This window comes from Lycium barbarum, chromosome 12 (assembly GCF_019175385.1).
Source record: "Lycium barbarum isolate Lr01 chromosome 12, ASM1917538v2, whole genome shotgun sequence".
NCBI classification, from domain to species: Eukaryota; Viridiplantae; Streptophyta; class Magnoliopsida; order Solanales; family Solanaceae; genus Lycium; species Lycium barbarum.
In genome coordinates, this window is record NC_083348.1 from 12,892,105 (window position 1) to 12,910,043 (window position 17,939).

General features: G+C 37.8%; 1 protein-coding gene across 2 annotated transcripts; it reads right to left on the bottom strand.

Moving 5' to 3' along the window:
* Positions 1-12,649: 12,649 nt before the first annotated feature.
* LOC132622814 (putative disease resistance protein RGA3) lies at positions 12,650-17,616 on the bottom strand. 2 transcript variants are annotated; one of them, XR_009576006.1, is made up of 3 exons: positions 14,892-17,616; positions 13,620-13,781; positions 12,650-13,249 (listed from the first exon to the last, which is right to left on the bottom strand). XR_009576006.1 is itself a non-coding variant. In XM_060337485.1 (2 exons), exon 1 carries the CDS (start codon positions 17,606-17,608, stop codon positions 14,906-14,908), a length of 2,703 nt encoding a protein of 900 aa, XP_060193468.1. In that variant the 5' UTR covers positions 17,609-17,616; the 3' UTR covers positions 12,650-13,249; positions 14,892-14,905. The 2 variants fall into 2 exon arrangements, 1 of the variants encoding a protein (XP_060193468.1); XM_060337485.1 differs by lacking the exon at positions 13,620-13,781.
* Positions 17,617-17,939: the final 323 nt, after the last annotated feature.

Genomic DNA, 17,939 nt, shown 5'->3' on the forward strand with positions numbered 1-17,939 from the left:
TCTATAATAGGCGGAGTAGAAGAGGTATTAGATGGAGCCTCATTATGTGATTCACCCTCTTCTACATTCATTGGCGACTCCCTTTCTACCCGTCTTTTCATCATAATCTTGCCATTCTGGGCGGCTGTAGCTTTTCCCTTTGGCGGCATCTCTGAAATCATAACACATTATTAGAGAGGAGAAAATCTTATACACGGCTCTATCACACGATCTCATAAGAAAAAGAATGGTCATTTTTCCTAAATGCCTGGTAGCTTCCTGTTTATTAGTGTGGTGCGCAACATAACATAAACAAGACTCTACTAGACATGGCTCGTAGACACTTCCGAGGACTGAACAGCTCTGATACCACTTTTGTCACGACCCGACTAGGGGCCATGACGGGTACCCGAGGCTAACCACCGAGCACCGCTCATACCATTACCCATCGTACACATCAAGCGTTCATTCATTAACCTTATACTCAAATCATAAGGAAACCATTTTTCACTTTAAAACATAATTACCTTTATATACATAAGCCCTTCGGCTATCAAAATATTATACATATATATATATATATATACGTGAGAAAAATCGTGAGACCATACTACCCACACATGCGTATCTACGATCCTCTACTAGAGTACTAGACATATGGACGGGACAAGACCCCGTCATGCCCAAAACATATATATACACAAAAGAATAAATCAATGGCACCTCCGGAACAATGGAGTGCTCTCAAAGTCTGCTAGTAGCTCCTACGAGTCTGGATCACCTCCCTATCTACCTATAGGCATGAACACAGCGTCCAAAGAAAACGGATGTCAGTACGAACATTGTACTGAGTATGTAAGGCATGAATGGAATGAATATAATAGAGAAATCATAAGACATAAGATGAAGATATAGCCTGCTTAACCTTTAAGAATGGATGCATTTCATACATATATCATATATAATCGTATTACATATATCATCATAGCACATACATCCCCATATCATATATACCATCATCATTAACCCTCGTCCGGGTAACCATCATACGTCGCCCACTAGTGGTGATCATGTCCGGCCTTCTAGGCGCGGTGGAATAATAAGCAGCCCGCCTTAGCGGTGACATGTCCGGCCATTTGGGCACGGTGGAATCACAAACAGCCCGCCTTCGCGGTGACATGTCCGGCCATTTAAGCACGGCGAAATTGTATCATCGTGTGCACATCATAGGCTTGTCATTATTATACATCTCATAGGCATATCATGACCTTATCATAAACTTATCGTAACCTTATCATAACTTAGCATCATTATACATTTATCATTAAAACATACATTAGAACTTGAAGGCAACTATGGCTATGTCAGGGTGACATAAGGTCGTGAACCCCCGATTACATTATGGAGTGATCATAATAATCATATCTCACCTTGAAGGGATTAACATTTTAAGGTGAGTGTACACAAGGAAAATCATCAATGGAACCATACTTAGGATCATTAGCTTCATGGACATTCTATATTACTCTAGGATTCTTTATACTTAAACTCATCATCGTCATTATCTTGGTCGTCGTCGTATCTCCTTTCATTATCATATGCGTATGTTGCTCTTTATAGTCATGGACTCATAATTTTCGTTATTTAGGAAGATCATGGAAAAATAGGAAGATTCATGCCATAGGGGTCATGCCTTTGAAGGAAAGGATTAGCCTTACATACCTCTTTCGTTTAGCTATTCTATCGTTTGATCGTTCTCCTTCGATGCTCGCGTTTCTACCTTCAAAAGAGTTCATATTAACATTAGTTAATCGATTACATGAACATGCCCAACTAAAGCTAGAGAAAATTGGGCAGCATTTCCTTTGTTTCTACAACTTTCCCCAGATTCCATATCAACTCCCAAACGTCTACAACAGCATTCGCAATATTATAAGCCACAATCATCATTCATCTACATTATCCACATTTCACAATTTCACTTCAATTCCTCCATAATCATAGTCATAGTTCACTATAACATTTTCTCACACATAATGCTTACCCCATGTTCTAAATGTCATTTATAACATACTTACAGTCACAACATATCAATATTCATGACTCATTCCAAACTACTACTCAAAATCTCATTATTCTCATCTTTGTGACCCATTTTCTATCTCCTTTCATAATCTGAGTCTTTCAACCTTTAATTACCTTAAACAACATGGAAAGATCATAAAACCTACCTTAGATAGTGTAAGAATAAGCCTTGAGTAGAAATACTCCTCTTGCACCAAAACCCTAGTTCACTTCCATTGGAATTCCTTGGATTGGATGAACTTTAATGTGTTTCTTACACTTGATTTTGTTGGTTTGATGAAGTTGATCATAAATTTCTCTTGGGTTCTTGTGGATGAAGAGTGGAGAGCTCTCTAGAATTTTCTTGAAGTGTGGAGAGGAGAAATGAAATGAATTAAATGGGATGGGGTCCTTTTATTAATTCTTGAAGCTGTCCCGACCAGATTCTACGGACCAACATACGGTCCGTATCTTTTCTACTAGTTGTATGTCTGGCCGTAGATTTGGTCCAGTGAAAGACCCTTTTGGGCAGAACAAACGGCTAGTATGTTTTATATGGCCAGTATATTGGACCGTATGTTGCCCAACCTTCCGGAATTCATTCTCGTCGACTCGTTTGATCTCCAATTCTTATGGAACCTTATTAACACTTGTTTAACACCTCATTACCAATCTAAGGGACGTTATAACTCTTCTCCAAAACATCCTTAAGCCATCAATAACTCGGTACTCGTAAATCCTTCTCAATACGTAACGTATACCCTGTCTTTCTTGGCAAACTTTCTTCTCTTACTTCGAATGTCTTTGAAATCTCAATTAGGATCATCAAATGTTATTTCTCGTTAGTCTATTCACTGTACGTTAACAGGAAATTTTTCGAGGTGTAACAATCACCAGCCGACAAGGCTACTAAAATGTTATACAATGATATGAACTGGTAGGGTTATGAAACATCAAACCGTACACACATGTCTACGAGTCTCGACATAGACTACAAGTTACCATAAGGACCAACACCAATAGACTGCAGCTCCGAAGCAAATGGAGTGCTCCTGAGAATCCGCTGATAAAGCACCTACGGATCTGTTCCATCTCCCTACCTACCTGCGGGCATAAGCGCAGCGTCCACAAACAAAAGGAAGTCAGTACGAATAATGTACTGAGTATGTAAGGCATGAATAACAACATAACAAGAAATATGGAACATAACATGAGATAAGGATAACATGTACATCTGATTACCAAATATGGAACATAACATGAGATAAGGATAACCTGTACATCTGATTGCCTCATAAGGCGGATACCATGCATGCTAACTTTAACTTTTTAAATCAACATATATATATATATATATATATATATATATATATATATATATAAACTTCCCGACCATATAGGTATGATGTTATGCTGCCCGGCCATATAGGCATGGTGTTATCATCATTAGCCCGCGTCTGGGCCTCTTGCATCTGGGATAATCATCTCATGCCGCCCACCAGTGGTGTCTGCCCCGCCATGTAGGCACGGTGTTATCTTACCCGGCCATGCAGGCACGGTAATATATATATATATATATATATATAGTATCTTGCCCGGCCATTAAGGCGTGGTGTGAAAGAAAATATTTACATAGATATAAAGCATGCATGATAACCCAATTAAAAGCCACAACTTTATCGGAGTGACGTAAGGTCGGTAGCCTCCGATTATATTATGGAACAATCGTCATCGTTATATCTCACCTTGAAGGGACAACTATCATAAGGTGAGATCAACAACAATGAATAAAATTAAGGAAATCGTGAAATAAACTCAATAATCTCATAATAGCATCAAATCCATAAGCTTTGGAATCTCCAAAAATGGAATCATCATCATCATCACTATCATCATAGAAAATATCTATTTTTAGTATCTTAAGAACTTTGAGAATCATGAACTTCTAGCTTTTGGGAATAAGGATATTATTGAAAACTTGTATGGGTTCATAAGAAAAGAATCATGCCTTTAGAAAGAAAGGATTTAGCCTTACATACCTTTTTGGTCTCCTACTATTTAACGCTTATCCTTCCAAGCTCGTAAATCTATATTCAAGAGAATTCATACTATTGTTAGGCTTATCGTCATATGCCCGTCTTAAGTCTTCAAATTAAACCCCTTTAGAATCTGCCAAAATTCGGGCAACATCTCCCCTGTTTATATACCTAGCCCAAAATCACAATACCAATAACCAACACAACAACAACAACACTAACACTAACCGCATCATCATCAATACCAAAATATTCCATAAAACATCCCACACGATGTTTATCAATATACAATAACAATATACTCTTCCTTTCTTCTCAATCAAGGAGCATAATCTCATCAACACACCAAAAACATTAGATACCATCCATATAAATGGAAATTAACTCAACAACACAGCCACAACATGTTCAAAATAGTCCATAACTCAACGACTACAACACAACACTTTATGACCTTTCTTCCATAACTATCTTCACTTTTAAGACTTGCTAAAACCTTCGAATCAACTCAATATTTAGGATGAAGAACATACCTTATAATTGAAGAACTTTAGCGACACCAACTTTCTTCAAGACCAAACTCACAACACCATCAAGTGGAAACAAGAACAATCACTTTTCATGAACTAGTTTGGTGTAATCTTGTTAAATTCTTGATTTAAGGGGTTATAAATGTTTAAGAGAAGTGTATGGATGTTTCTAGAGCTCACAAGAAGTGTAAATGATGAAAAAAGGGGAATAATAGGGTATTTATACCCTATGAAAGTCGGTTCCACCGACTTTCCAAGTGAGGCCCGCGGGGAAGTCATTTGGCAGCTTGGAGGTTTATCTTGAAATGCCCCTAACTCCGTACTCCGATGTCGTTTTGACGAACGGTTTGTTGCGTTGGAAACTAGACTTCCTGAACTTCAATTTAGGCTTTTGTTTCACTTCAAAACTCCTGATATACTAGGAGATATACCCCTCTAAAGTTGACCCAAAATTTCTGTCCAAAATTCTGCCAACTTTTTCCAAAGTTTTGGCAAACTTATTTTCTTTGATTTGCTTGATCCCGGAACCTTTAGACACTTGCTTAACACTTGTTAAGAGTATTCCTTAACCTTGTAAGGGTTCCATGACTTCTCCCAGCTTACGTTAGTTTAGTTACGACCCAAACGACGCGGAAATTTTTTTCGAGGTGTAACACCTTTCTCCCGAATAGCTAAGCAAGACCACATCAGGATTATAAACTTTCGATGGCTATCCTTCCTCCCGAATAGCTAGACAAAACCACCTCGGAATTATAAACCCTTGATGGCCACTCTTCCTCCCGAATGGCTAGGCAAACCACACTAGGATCCATAGTGACTACCCTTCCTCCTGAGTAGCTAGGCCAAACACAAACAATAGAATCATAGCATATTATCCGAATCATCAATCATGTCATAGAAGCCGAATCACAAGTCATATTATGATAGCCAAATTATTCCTTATTGATTAAGGATAATTCGAGTTCAAATACCAAAGTTTTATATCTCAATCTTTAATAATCCCTTAGAGAGGAAAACAATCATGAATACGTATATATAATATAATATAATATGATACAAACATGGTTTAATATGGGCTTGTCCCTCAAGCACCCAAACTACAACCAAAGTCACACAAATCGTTTCAAAAGAGTATGTTCAAAAAGAGACATACAAATCACCTTTAAAGTCAAAAAGAATTTTTAAAAGAGACACACCTCAAATCCTAATAAAAGCTAGCAAAACAGAATTCCCAAGGTTCAACAATCAATCTACAATGGTTTTAGATGAGAAAGATTTGAACTTTACACCTTTCCGTAGAATCCCTACCCTTTTTTGAAAACTAGGGTTTCTAGGACAATTTCGTGTTCTTGCTTTCATGCCATTCACCCATGGATTCTGACGATATGTAAACGATGTATAGATCCCAAACGACCCTCATAGCTATACTTGAATTTTGGAAACTTACCTCACGATGAATTCCTAACAATTCTCCTCTTCAAGGGTTCTTGAATCGAATTCTCACAATCTATGGAATAGGTGACGTTTCTAATGTTAATCTTCATTAGATAGAGGTATTAATCATAGGAATTAGTCAAGAACTTACCTTAGATGTTTTGGGAAAGCCTTAGGGTTGTTTGCTCTCAAAAAGTCATCCTTCAAGGGTTTCCTATGAAGTTGGAATGTCTGATAAATGAATTTTTGAGTTAAGTGTTGATTTATAGCACTGGGCAATTAAACCCCCTAGCTCGCCGAGCAAGCTCCAAAGCCAGGGATGACCTCGCTATGGGCCGCGCTCAGCGAGATCACCTTCCAAAAAGGACTTAGTCGATTTTTCCTAAGTTTTTCACTTTTGGACCCCCCTACCTCGGTGAGCAAGGGCTATGGCAAGCCCCTAGCTCACTTTGAGTCGTGCTCAGCAAGATCCCCTATCCATTTTACTCTTAGCCAAAATTTTACGATTTTTGACTGCTTCGACCTTGTTCAGTAAAATGGTCATAACTTCTAGCACAGAGTTTTGTTTGAGCTCCACCATATATCATTGGAAAGGTATTTCAAAGATCTACAACTTTGTAGGATTGTTTCTTAAACTCTAAATGGATTTTCACGAAACTGGCCTAGAATTCAGACCTAACTCGAATTTACGGGGCGTTACACATATGCACCTTCCATATTTGCCTCCCCATTCCTCTCCGCCCAATCCTCCGTCTGTATCCATCTGGATCCCCCAATACTCGACGGCCAGTGTTCTGCCCGTAAAGAGATATCATATTAAAATTGTGATTTATCCACTCCCGGATATGAAAAAGCTTGCAACAGAATTTATCAGTATGGCGTAGCATACCACAGTAGAAGTAGAAAGTTTCTAGCTACTCATATTTAAAAGTGACCTCGATGCGTGTTCCTCTTGGTTGCCGAATATTCATGTTCCTTCTCAAGGGATTATGCATATCAATGCTAATCTTGACTCACATATAATCCCACCAAATGGAGTAATGTTTTTTTGGATCAGCAGAGACAAAAACCCAATGTATTCCTAATGTCTCAAACAACCTTTTCAGATCACAGGCCACCTACTAAACCATGTATTTTCACCCAAATGTTCAACTGTGTCAATTCAACCTGTCTAGGGTTTTGTCCCGATAAGAATGGCCGCATGACAATAGGGCTCTGCATAAAGTTCAAGGAAGCATCGGCCAAGACTATCTCACAGTCCAAGTCATCGAAGAACTGAAAGGCAAAAACATCATTTTCAAGTTCTTTCAAAATCATACCTTCCATCGGTCGTGTGGCGTTTCCCATCGCGTCTTGAAACGATCGGAGCACAGTAATTCTATCAGTAAGCATACGGCTGATGATACTGAATTGTGGATTATCTTCATGTTTGTCATATGCGGCAACGTCTTCGTCATCAATATAATAAGTTTGACTGGCGCATCATTTATATTCAACCCCGCACATCTCTCTTCCATGGATTGTCAATGTTCAGGCGAGAGGAGGAAGCCATTTTCATAGTTGTAGATGGAAAAAGATTGAAACTAGGGCAAAAATAAAGCAAAACTAGGGATTGCTGTCAACAAGAGTCCTGGGTCTCAGGCAGAAAGAGTAAGATTCAAAGAATTTGTAACTCAAATAGTAATTAGTATAGTAATTATAAATTATAAAAGAAAAAACCGTTACTAATGTTAATGACCCGTATCATCCTACGAAGAAAACCAATAGTCTACAATTAAATTGTCATTCAATTATTCAATCCCTTGAAGACAACCATTAGACACTCAATTTAATATTTGATCAAACATCCACTTATATAATTGTGGACTTTGAAATCAATTGAAATATCTTACTTTCATAAAATAAAAATAATGTAAATTTTATTTGGCTTATATGTTCATCTCTCCCAATACTGTGTTGATTTAAGTAAGTTCATTTTGTTCCTTGTTATTTTTTATGAGCGTTCAAGAAACTTTATATTCTTGTTTATGCAAATTGGCTAGAAAAATACTATCTACTATTGTTTATACCACGAAATGGTGCCCTTTTTTTTTTTTTTTTTTTTTGTGGTAAATCATAATTCATTATCAAATTATATATCATGCATTTGGCAATTTATTGTCATATGTGGTGTGAAGGAAATTTTGTTTACATATCTAGAAAGGCAGAAGCCACCAAAGATCATCTTTATCAAACTGGCTTAGATTTTCCTGGCATCTACTATTAGTTACATTACATAAAATAATTATTCAATAATATCTGATATGGGTATGATGTTGATATGTTTGAGAGTGATACTCTTCCCCCACTTTATTTTTTATTTTATTATTCACGTGAAAAAAAATACTTAATTCTAAATTTACAAGTTGTTATGTTATTTTAAAAATCTTATACTAATCAATATGGGATTCATGTCCGATGCACGTGTCCATAAACTAGTTTTATAAAATTTTGTACCATATCAATTTTTTGGTTATTTTAATTGGTATGACCAAAAATGGACTTTTCAAAATCATCGCAATCATAATGATTTCTTTTCGGTATATTTTTTAAAAACATTACATAAAAGTCACTAGTTGAATTTAGACCGCGATAAGATGAACCTTATTGTTTAAAAGGTTATGAATCAAAGTAACATGCATAAAAGATGGCCAGAAGAGATATTAGATTCGTTGCAATATTCTACAACAACTAAAGCAAATTAAGCCAAGACAAGAGCTATATAAAGATATCAATCAAGCTAGGATGACTCAAGATTAGAGTCTAGTAAAAGATTAAGTATCCAACAAGAAAAATCTAAATCATACGAGAGAAAAAATATTCAATACCTAGTTGGCCACTCAACATGCTGGAATTAATTTGGTTTTATTAGGAGTAATAGAATAGGTTAGTGAGTTTGGACTTTGGGTGCTAATTAACTATTTGGCTTGTAGCCATTTCTATAAAACAATGCCCAAGGGAAACAAATCAATGGTTTGTTATCTTTAAACATAATATATAAAATATATTTCATTTATAAATTTATTCCGTACGGTTCGGTAATTTTTGGTTATTTTTTTTTAAATTAAAAACTTACCTAATTATTTGGTACGATAATCGATTTATTAAAAACTTATGGTTTTATTAAAAGAAACCAAATAATCTGTTACGTCCCGTATTTTTATACATTGGGATAACCCGGATTAACTATGATAAATTAAGGCCAAGACTATTCCGGGATTTGAAGTCGGGACTTTTGACCCTTGATTTTATTTTGAGACATAAGTTATATATGAAATTGTGGGCATTGAACAATTAGGAAAAATTGGGACCACAATTCATAAAATTGGAATTAAAAATCTTGTGCAAAACAAGGCCTTGGCCGTGTAGGTCCTTGATTGGTCCCACACATTGTGTGGCCAATTTTAATTGGTCCAACACATTGTGTGGGCCAAAGACAATAGGAGATATTTTAAGGGGACTTAAAAGATGACCACTTAGTCATCTTTCTCTCATTTCACATTCCCACACTTAGAAAATAAAATAAGAAGTTGAGGAACCAAAACCATGGCTCACGGCCAAGACCATGGAAAACCAAGATCATTTTGAGCCACTATAAAAAATATTTCTTGGGTACAAATCAACTAATTAGAGGTCCCTAAGTAACTTGGAAGCATTGTTGGAGTGATCAAGTCTTTCATTTAAGAGATTTGCAAACCCTAGCCTATTGGTGGATTGAAGAAACAATGTGAGTTCTAATCTTATTTTTGAGTTATAAATGTTGTATGCGTATTGTAGTATGCTAAAATGGATAAAAATTATGAAATATGGAATGTTGAAGTTGGGTCTTGTGTTTGGTATGTGGGCCGTGTGAGGGGTATGAGTGTGTTGTGTGATTGAGTTGATAAATTAGTTCCTTGTAGCTTGTTGATTGTTGTAGGGTGAAGAGATAGACTAGAACCATTTAAATGTGTATATGTATAGATGTGGGTGTGGCCGTATATATGGTCCCAATGTGTGGCAAAGAATGAATTAATATCGCTTAGCGTCGTAATGGTTATTGTGATGACTTTTATGTTGGAAATGAGAGTTTAATGTCCCAAGTTTGATATGATAAATGTGCGGACTGATTTGAAGAACTTTGTGCATTTAATGCAATCTTTATATATGAGGACCATTAACATATGTATATGTGTAGTGTGGACGAATGTGAGTCCTATAATATGTCGAAGATCGCATTACTATCGCTTAGCGTTTTAATTGTCGTCGTTATGAATTCTAGTTTGAAATGAACATTTAATGACTTAAGATTGATGTTGAGATTGTGTGGGCTGTTTTGAGGCTTATTATGCGTTGATGTAATTGGTATATTTTATGAGAACGATATCGTTACATTTTGGATTGTGATACAAACCATGACTTGAAAATGAGGAATGTGGTAAAAAGGGGCTGCTCACGGTTGGGACTGTTTTCGGCCAACATAGAAAAAAAAATTATTATTGGCTTGTTGGAAAAAAATTTGTGAATTGTTTGGGATGTCTTTGAATATTGTTGGTAAGGATTCGGGTTGATAATTGAATGTGTGAGCGATATTGTGGCTTGAATGTAAGCCGTTAAATTGAATATTTGGAAAGTTGTTGAATGATGTAAAAGAGAGTTACTATTGTTATTTTGCCTTTCGAATTGATTACCGATGTTGCTAGGTTGGTTATTGTGGTTGTTGTTGTTGATTTTGAGCGAGATAAATTCTCGGGTTGGCCTATTTACAGGGGAAATGCTGCCGAATTTTCTTTAGAATTTAGAGTTAGTTTGGGATAAATAAGTGCTTAAGTGCCTATGGTTAATATGGGATATTCATTGGCATATTTGTAGACCTTGGGGAGCCCGAGGCGTAGATTGGGATTAACTTTAGATCGGCTATCTTGGAGTGCGTTCGAGATATGTAAAGCAACCTTCTTTTCTTGGCATGCCTTAGTTTCACATAGGCTAGATCAGAGCCTTAAGGAAATTCCAAATCCGAAATCCGAGCATGATATGATCTATATATATTCCTTGGCACTCTTAGGTATGATTTGATGAAAAATGAACCATTATGTTTTTGAAGGAAGGGATTTCCAAACTTTGTACAAAAAGGTTTCGCTTTAATGAATTTCGAAATTTTTGAATGCCATATCTTTCGCATAAAGGCTCGGATTGTTTTGATATTTTCGTATGAGTTTGCATGGCCTATGATGAGTATGATTTCCATAGGTGGGCCCGACTCGGATAAATACCTGTCTGTGGGTCCCGCGACGTTCTTTTATGTAATTCGGAGAACTTTTGAAAGAATTTGATATAACTATTACTTCGATTTGCAAGTATGATCATTTTACTTATGTTTGAGGTTATGATAATGATTTTTTGCATATGACTACTCACGACTCTACTCGTGCATTCTATTATTCCCTTCGCCGAGTCCCGGGCCGGTTCTGTTGTCGTGCGCACTTTGATATACTCCGGAGTTATGCTGTGCTTATGGTTCACCGAGCTACTCGCCAAAGACGGTCGGGTTCCACTTATATATGATGTTATGGTGTGTATGGCGTTATGCTGTGTTATGATATGTGACGGGGGTTCGGAGGTTAGAAACCTTTCTGGTGTTATGCTGTGTTATGGCGCCATCGACGGGCGGACGACCATATTCTTCTGTACCTTCTGCATGACTTACATATTTTTAAAGTAAACATTTTGATACGATGGATTTGTACCTATTCTCTGTACTACTATTTCGTTTATGTCTCAGGTTTGCTTCCGTATATTCTGCTTTGCATACTCAGTACATATTTCGTACTGACCCCCTCTCTTCGGGGGCTGCGTTTCATGCCCGCAGGTACAGACGCACAGTTTGGTGATCCACCAGTCTAGGACACCCTCTTCTGCCGTTTGGAGTGCTCTTCTCATTTCGGAGCATACACTTTTGGTATATATATTTTATTCGCTATGTACGTATACGTTTGCTCAGGGGTACGGCGGGGCCCTGTCCCGCCATATGTTTCTGTTGGTCTGTTTTGAGGTCTGGAGACGTATTTGTGGGTGTGTGTGCCTACTTTTGTACAGATGTGTTGGTATGACCCTATTCGTTATGGCAGCCTTGTCGGCGTGCACTTTGTACATGTTTTGGGCCGTTGCGCCATCCATTAGCCTTGTCGGCTTTTGATACATCTGTTAGCCTTGTCGGCTTTTGATACATTTGATAGCCTTGCCGGCTTTTTGACATATATATATATCCGCATACGGTTGCGTTGAGATGTGTTTGAACAGTTTGATATGGTTTTAGACGGCATATAGTATTTATGGTCGTATATGTTATTTGTGTGTGATTCGATTGAATAAGTACGTCAGGGTGCCCAACTAGGGCGCCAGTCACGACCTACGGGGTTGGGTCGTGACATAATCGATACGATACGGTTCGATCGGTTTGATTGGTTTTTGAAGTTCCTTTGACACCGCTATCGAACACTACTAAAATTGCGAAGCAGTGCTAGATAATAATAGTAAAAAGGCGTTCTCATAGTTATAAGCCCGGAAAGCGAGTATAAATGTTAGATGTGAACGCAAATATTCAAAATACTAAGTTATGGGGCAATCTAAGAATCTGAGTACAACTGATACAAGACGCAACTTGAAATAAAATAAAAGGTTATGGGGCAATCAAGCAGAAGACAACTATGCTTTTGCACTAGTAGTTCAAGCGCTAACAAATGTTATTCAAACCAGAAGGATAAGATGAATGCAAATGTAAAACGAAGTAATCCAATTGAAAGCTAGCAACAGGGCCAGTGAGCACAATTTCATCCATGTTCTTTCTAGAAAGCCTTCATTCATCTAACTGTGACGTTTGAAAGCCGTCTAAAAAGGGGATGGCATTCACAGATCAATGCTCATATCCAGTCTCTTGAAAGCTAACTTATAAACAAATACACAAGGAGGAAGGCTACAATAATTTCCAGTATCATTCTGGAAGAACATGCTGTGCCTTCAAGTCAGATGCAATTCGGTGCTTCTTATTGCATCTATTGCCAGTTATTTGGATTCAAATCAGTTTCATTACCAATAAGTCATTAGAGAGAAACATCTTTTGTTTCTTCAGCCTGATAATGGGAACCTACCATTTTCTTGTTGATGCCTGAAGTCCAAATAAGATGCCAACTGCACATATAAGAAACTATTAAAGTTACTTGGCAAAAATGAAGTACGAAACATTACAGATAGGAAAGGAGAGGCATGAAAAGTGCCAAGAGTAACTCAGAGAACAATTTTTTGTGCATGATCACTTTGTGCCTGGATCTTACTATTTCAACTATTTTAAGCAGTGTTACAGCTTACTAGGACATGTATGCTGATTACATCATCTAGCGGGGAACTGGTACTTGGAAATTTATCATTAGTTGAGCATACGCTATGGCTGAATCTTGACAATTTCAACATTCAAATTCCATTTTTCAACTTCAAAAACTTTCAAAAAGAAATTTCAATCAAATCTATGTCCAAATGCAGACTAAGATTGCTGATTACTTACTGACAGGATCAAGTGAAGCCAAGAGTACTTCTCCAGGGACCACGGCCAAGTATTTTTTGCCAGCTTACCTCACCATAGGCCCCATAACTGATCCAGTCACAACTTCCACCCCATTAAGCAAGATTTCCTCATTTTTCTCTCATCTTTGATCGCTTCCCCACACTACATTATATTGAATGACAGCTTTTAGTTCAATCTCTTTAGACTTTTTGAAACAAGATAAAAGCACCTTTTCGTTTTTTTTTGGTGATGACATGGGGAACCCGCAGCCGCTACCCTTCGGGTGCGCACAGGGTAAACCCAACTCTTATGCAATCCTTTTTCATTTAACTTTTGTGAGTGAAAACTTGAAAAACTTCTAAAACCTCTCTTTTACTATGGAACGGAATCAGGAGACTAAATTACAGAGAATCAGCTCCTTCTATAGCTGGTCAGACATAGCAGGGTATCATCTAATGTGCTAAGAACTTGCAGGGACGTGACCTGAGGACAAACTCCATTTCCTTAGTGATTGTTCCAAAGTCAAAGATGTGCATTTTAATCTGCTACATGAGGGTGCCTTTTAGATGAATACTTGGTGAGTTAGCAATAAAGAAGCGTCGAGGGGGATTCAGTTCTTAAGGATATACGGGTGCAATTTTATGATAGTTAAACTGGCTTCAGGCGGTGTCGATCTCATAAAGCAAGAAATGCGACACCTTTTAGGCTCTTTCTGGAGGATAGCAAAGCTCCACTGCTATGCTGTAGAGAAACTGTAAACTATGTGACATGAAAAACAAATATGAGGATCTATTGGCAACTTGAGGGCGACAAAAGTACCAGCTTGGAGTGTTAATTAAACATCCCTATAATTTGGATGTAGTAATGTGCCAATATGATGCTCCTGGCAGAGAAAATTAGTGTTTCTTATGTTAAAAATTACTTTAGCTATTTCATTTTCCTTTTGGAAGTGCATAATCTGCTTCAGTATTGAGTTTATGTCAAATATCAGATTCAATGTTTGCCTGAAAGTAATGCAGGTCTATGATAAAATTCTGTGGATCATTGAGAAGTAAATAAACAAAAGACCTTTCCAAATGTAAAATCAATTACTCTCATAATAATTTGTATCAGAATCACACATTTAATATATAATAAAATAAAATAAAACAAGAGATGCAAAGAATACGAATTAGCATATACACAGTTGGGGATTAGCCAAAGATACGAGACTAAAGCAACAGTACCAGATATCATCCATCAAAAGGAGGAAAACTTAAGGGAAATCTGTACCTAGTCGTTGTTCTTCACCTCATTTCTTCCTCTTTAGATTTCGGTCTTTTCTTTTTTGTGAGAGTTGGAGATGGTAACACTTCATAAGAAGGCTCGGGCATGATTTGTTTGCCGTCGACTTTGATTTGGTTTATATGAGAAATCTTGAACCATTCAGAATTAGCACCACTCAAAGAAGAGCATCTTTCACTCAATAAGGGGCAATTGTAAATCTCCACTTCCCTTAGTTTCACAAGGCATTTTGTGGCTTCAACGGAGGGAAGAAAAGTTAGCTTTTCACACAAGTATAGGCCCAATCGCTCTAGGGAAGACATGCTTTTTATCCATTCAGGCACAGCTTCAAATCCAAAATCATAAAGATGCAGTTCAGCTAAAGAAGTAAGATTTTGAAGCCATGCAGGCAACGAGTCCCAATGAGGTCGCCCAAATAGTGTTAAACATCTAAGAGAGAAAAGTTGAAAGTTTTCCTCATGTATCTCACTACTAGGAGTGTCATCATAATCAAGAATCGGGAATGAAGTGAGATCCTCTGAAAATGGACCAATCCTTAAGTAGTTTAAGCAAGAAAGAGAATGAAGCCCCTTGGGGAGACGAGTCAGCTGGGGACAATCAACAATTCTCAATGATAAAAGGGAATTCAACTGTTGCAAGTCCGGAAAAGAGGTCAAATTAGCACAGTTTTCTACGCTCAAAGACTTGAGAGACATGCAGGACAGTAGCATTTCATTTGGTAGAGAAGCCAACTCGTTACAGTAACTGATTTTCAGCTCTTCAAGGGTCTTCAGGCCTTCCAAGCTTGGAATTGATGTAATTTTTGGACATCTAGATATCCAAAGCATTGCAAGAGATTGAAGAGTTTGTAGATCATCAGGCAATGTGCTGAGGTTTGTGCACTCATTGATATCTAACACGCGAAGAAAGGAGCCAAAACCCCTCACACGTGGAACAACATGCACTAGATTGGGACATTTATGTATAGCCAGATATACCAGATTCTTTATATTGTTAAGAAGATTGTCTGGAAGGCAAGCAAGCTCCAGCAGTCCATCGATTTGTAGGAATGTAAGACTTGATGAGTTACTGCTACTGCTGCATATATTTTCCAAGGGCTGGTAACTGCTAACATTTGAAATCCTGAATTCCTCCAGGCCGGGGAAAGAATAAGGCGTGGTAGTTAATTGTGAACAGTTCTGTATCTCTATTTCCTCCAAGTGAGGGAACACCTTCACATGTTCCTTTTCTGTTGTCACCTCTTCTGGTCCAATCCACTCAACTAAGTTGGGCAAGTCGCAGAAAATGAGTCTTTTTAGTGCTCTGAATAATGCTATATTTGCATTATCACCTTCATAGGTTCTTGATCTGAGAAAATCATCACCATAAAAAGAACGATTAATGCTTTTCAAATTATCCAGTCCAGTGAGGTCTAGATATTTGAGATGCGGTAGGTGCCCAAGCATCGGTAGTTCTTCACACTTTCTACAGCCTTTCAATTTGATCTCCACCAGATTATCTAATCCCAATAAGTTTCCCTCAACAGTACTGACCATCATTGTCATAATCCATGTTGGTAACTTGGCACCCATGAAGTTCTTGACCATCAAGCTCTTCAAATTTGGATGAGGTTCAAGGCCTGCCAAGACAAAATCATCACTGATTGCGCCTCGCCTCCCGCTGCTCCATTCAAATATTAACTTATGAACATTTTCCTTCCTAGACAGATCTGCACTTCGAGCTTCTTGCTGATTATTTACTTTCTCAAGATTTCTTATTTCCAGCTCCCCTCCAAGATCCTTCAAAAATCCAATCTCTGAAATTCGATGACCACCAGCATAATCAACATTGAAGAACTGCAATGTTTGCAAACAAGTTAACTGTCCCATCTTGAATGGCATTGCGCAAGTTTCTTCGAACGAATAATAGTAAAGGTGTCTCAAGTTATTCAACTTGCTCAACTGAGTCGGAATCCCTTCAAGAAAGTCACATCCATTTAGTCTCAAAGTCTGTAGATTAAAAAGCATGCAAATTGAATCTGGCAAAGTTCGAATTTTGGTGCCTGATAGATCAAGATATCTTAAATGTATTAGCTTGCTGATTGATGAGGGTACCTCAACAATGTCAACACCATGGAAACTTAATACACGCAAATACTTAAAGTTTGATAATATGCTCCCGGAAACATTATCTGCTAAAAACAAGGTGCGTAGAGATCTTGCTTTTTCCTTAACAACTGAAGGCATTGATTCCTTTAAAGACTCCATTGAAAGATACCGAACATGTGGATGGCCATCTCCTGCACTGGACCCTACATTAAATCCTTCATATCTCGAAATTGATTGTGCAAGAGCATGAACAAGGTTGTGCATCTTACAATGGGTAATGTTACCATAGTCATCTCTTTTCACATCCTGCAATAGAGAATTTTGCGACAAGATGTTGAAAAACTCATTTCCCAAGCTTTCCATTTTCAAATGATCTCCTTGGCTCGGTTGGAGAAATCCTTCGGCCATCCATAATTGAACCATTTGATCCTTTTCAATGTCATGATCCCGACTGAAAATTGAACAATATGCGAAACACTTCTTTACAGATGTTGATGGCAAATGAACAAAACTCAGCTTCAGTACTTGCAAGACCGCATTTTCATCTCCGTTTAAGTTCCAGAGACCATTTCTCAAAACTGATGACCACTCACTGGCTTCTTTAGTGAGACGCAACATTCCTCCAAGCAAGTTAGCTGCTAAAGGCAAACCACTACACTTGTGCACAATTTTTCTACCGATTGGTAGCAATTCCACTGGCACATCTCCTTCTGGAAATGCTCTTTCTTTGAACACAGACCAGCAGTCATCTTCCGATAATTTCTCCAAGAAATGAAGATGATGTGTTGCTACTATGGACGCCACTCGTTCACTTCGAGTAGTCACAATAATGCTATTTCCCTTCGTCGCATTGATGCCAACCAAGGACCTTTTGAAATCATCCCACTCCTCAAGCTTTTCGTTCCAAACATCATCGAGAACGAGTAAGTATTTTCTCCCACCTAGTTCC

What these genes read in the sequence shown, in the direction of transcription:
- LOC132622814 (XM_060337485.1), bottom strand. Translation starts at nt 17,608, where the DNA reads ATGTTGCGTCTCACTAAAGAAGCCAGTGAGTGGTCATCAGTTTTGAGA.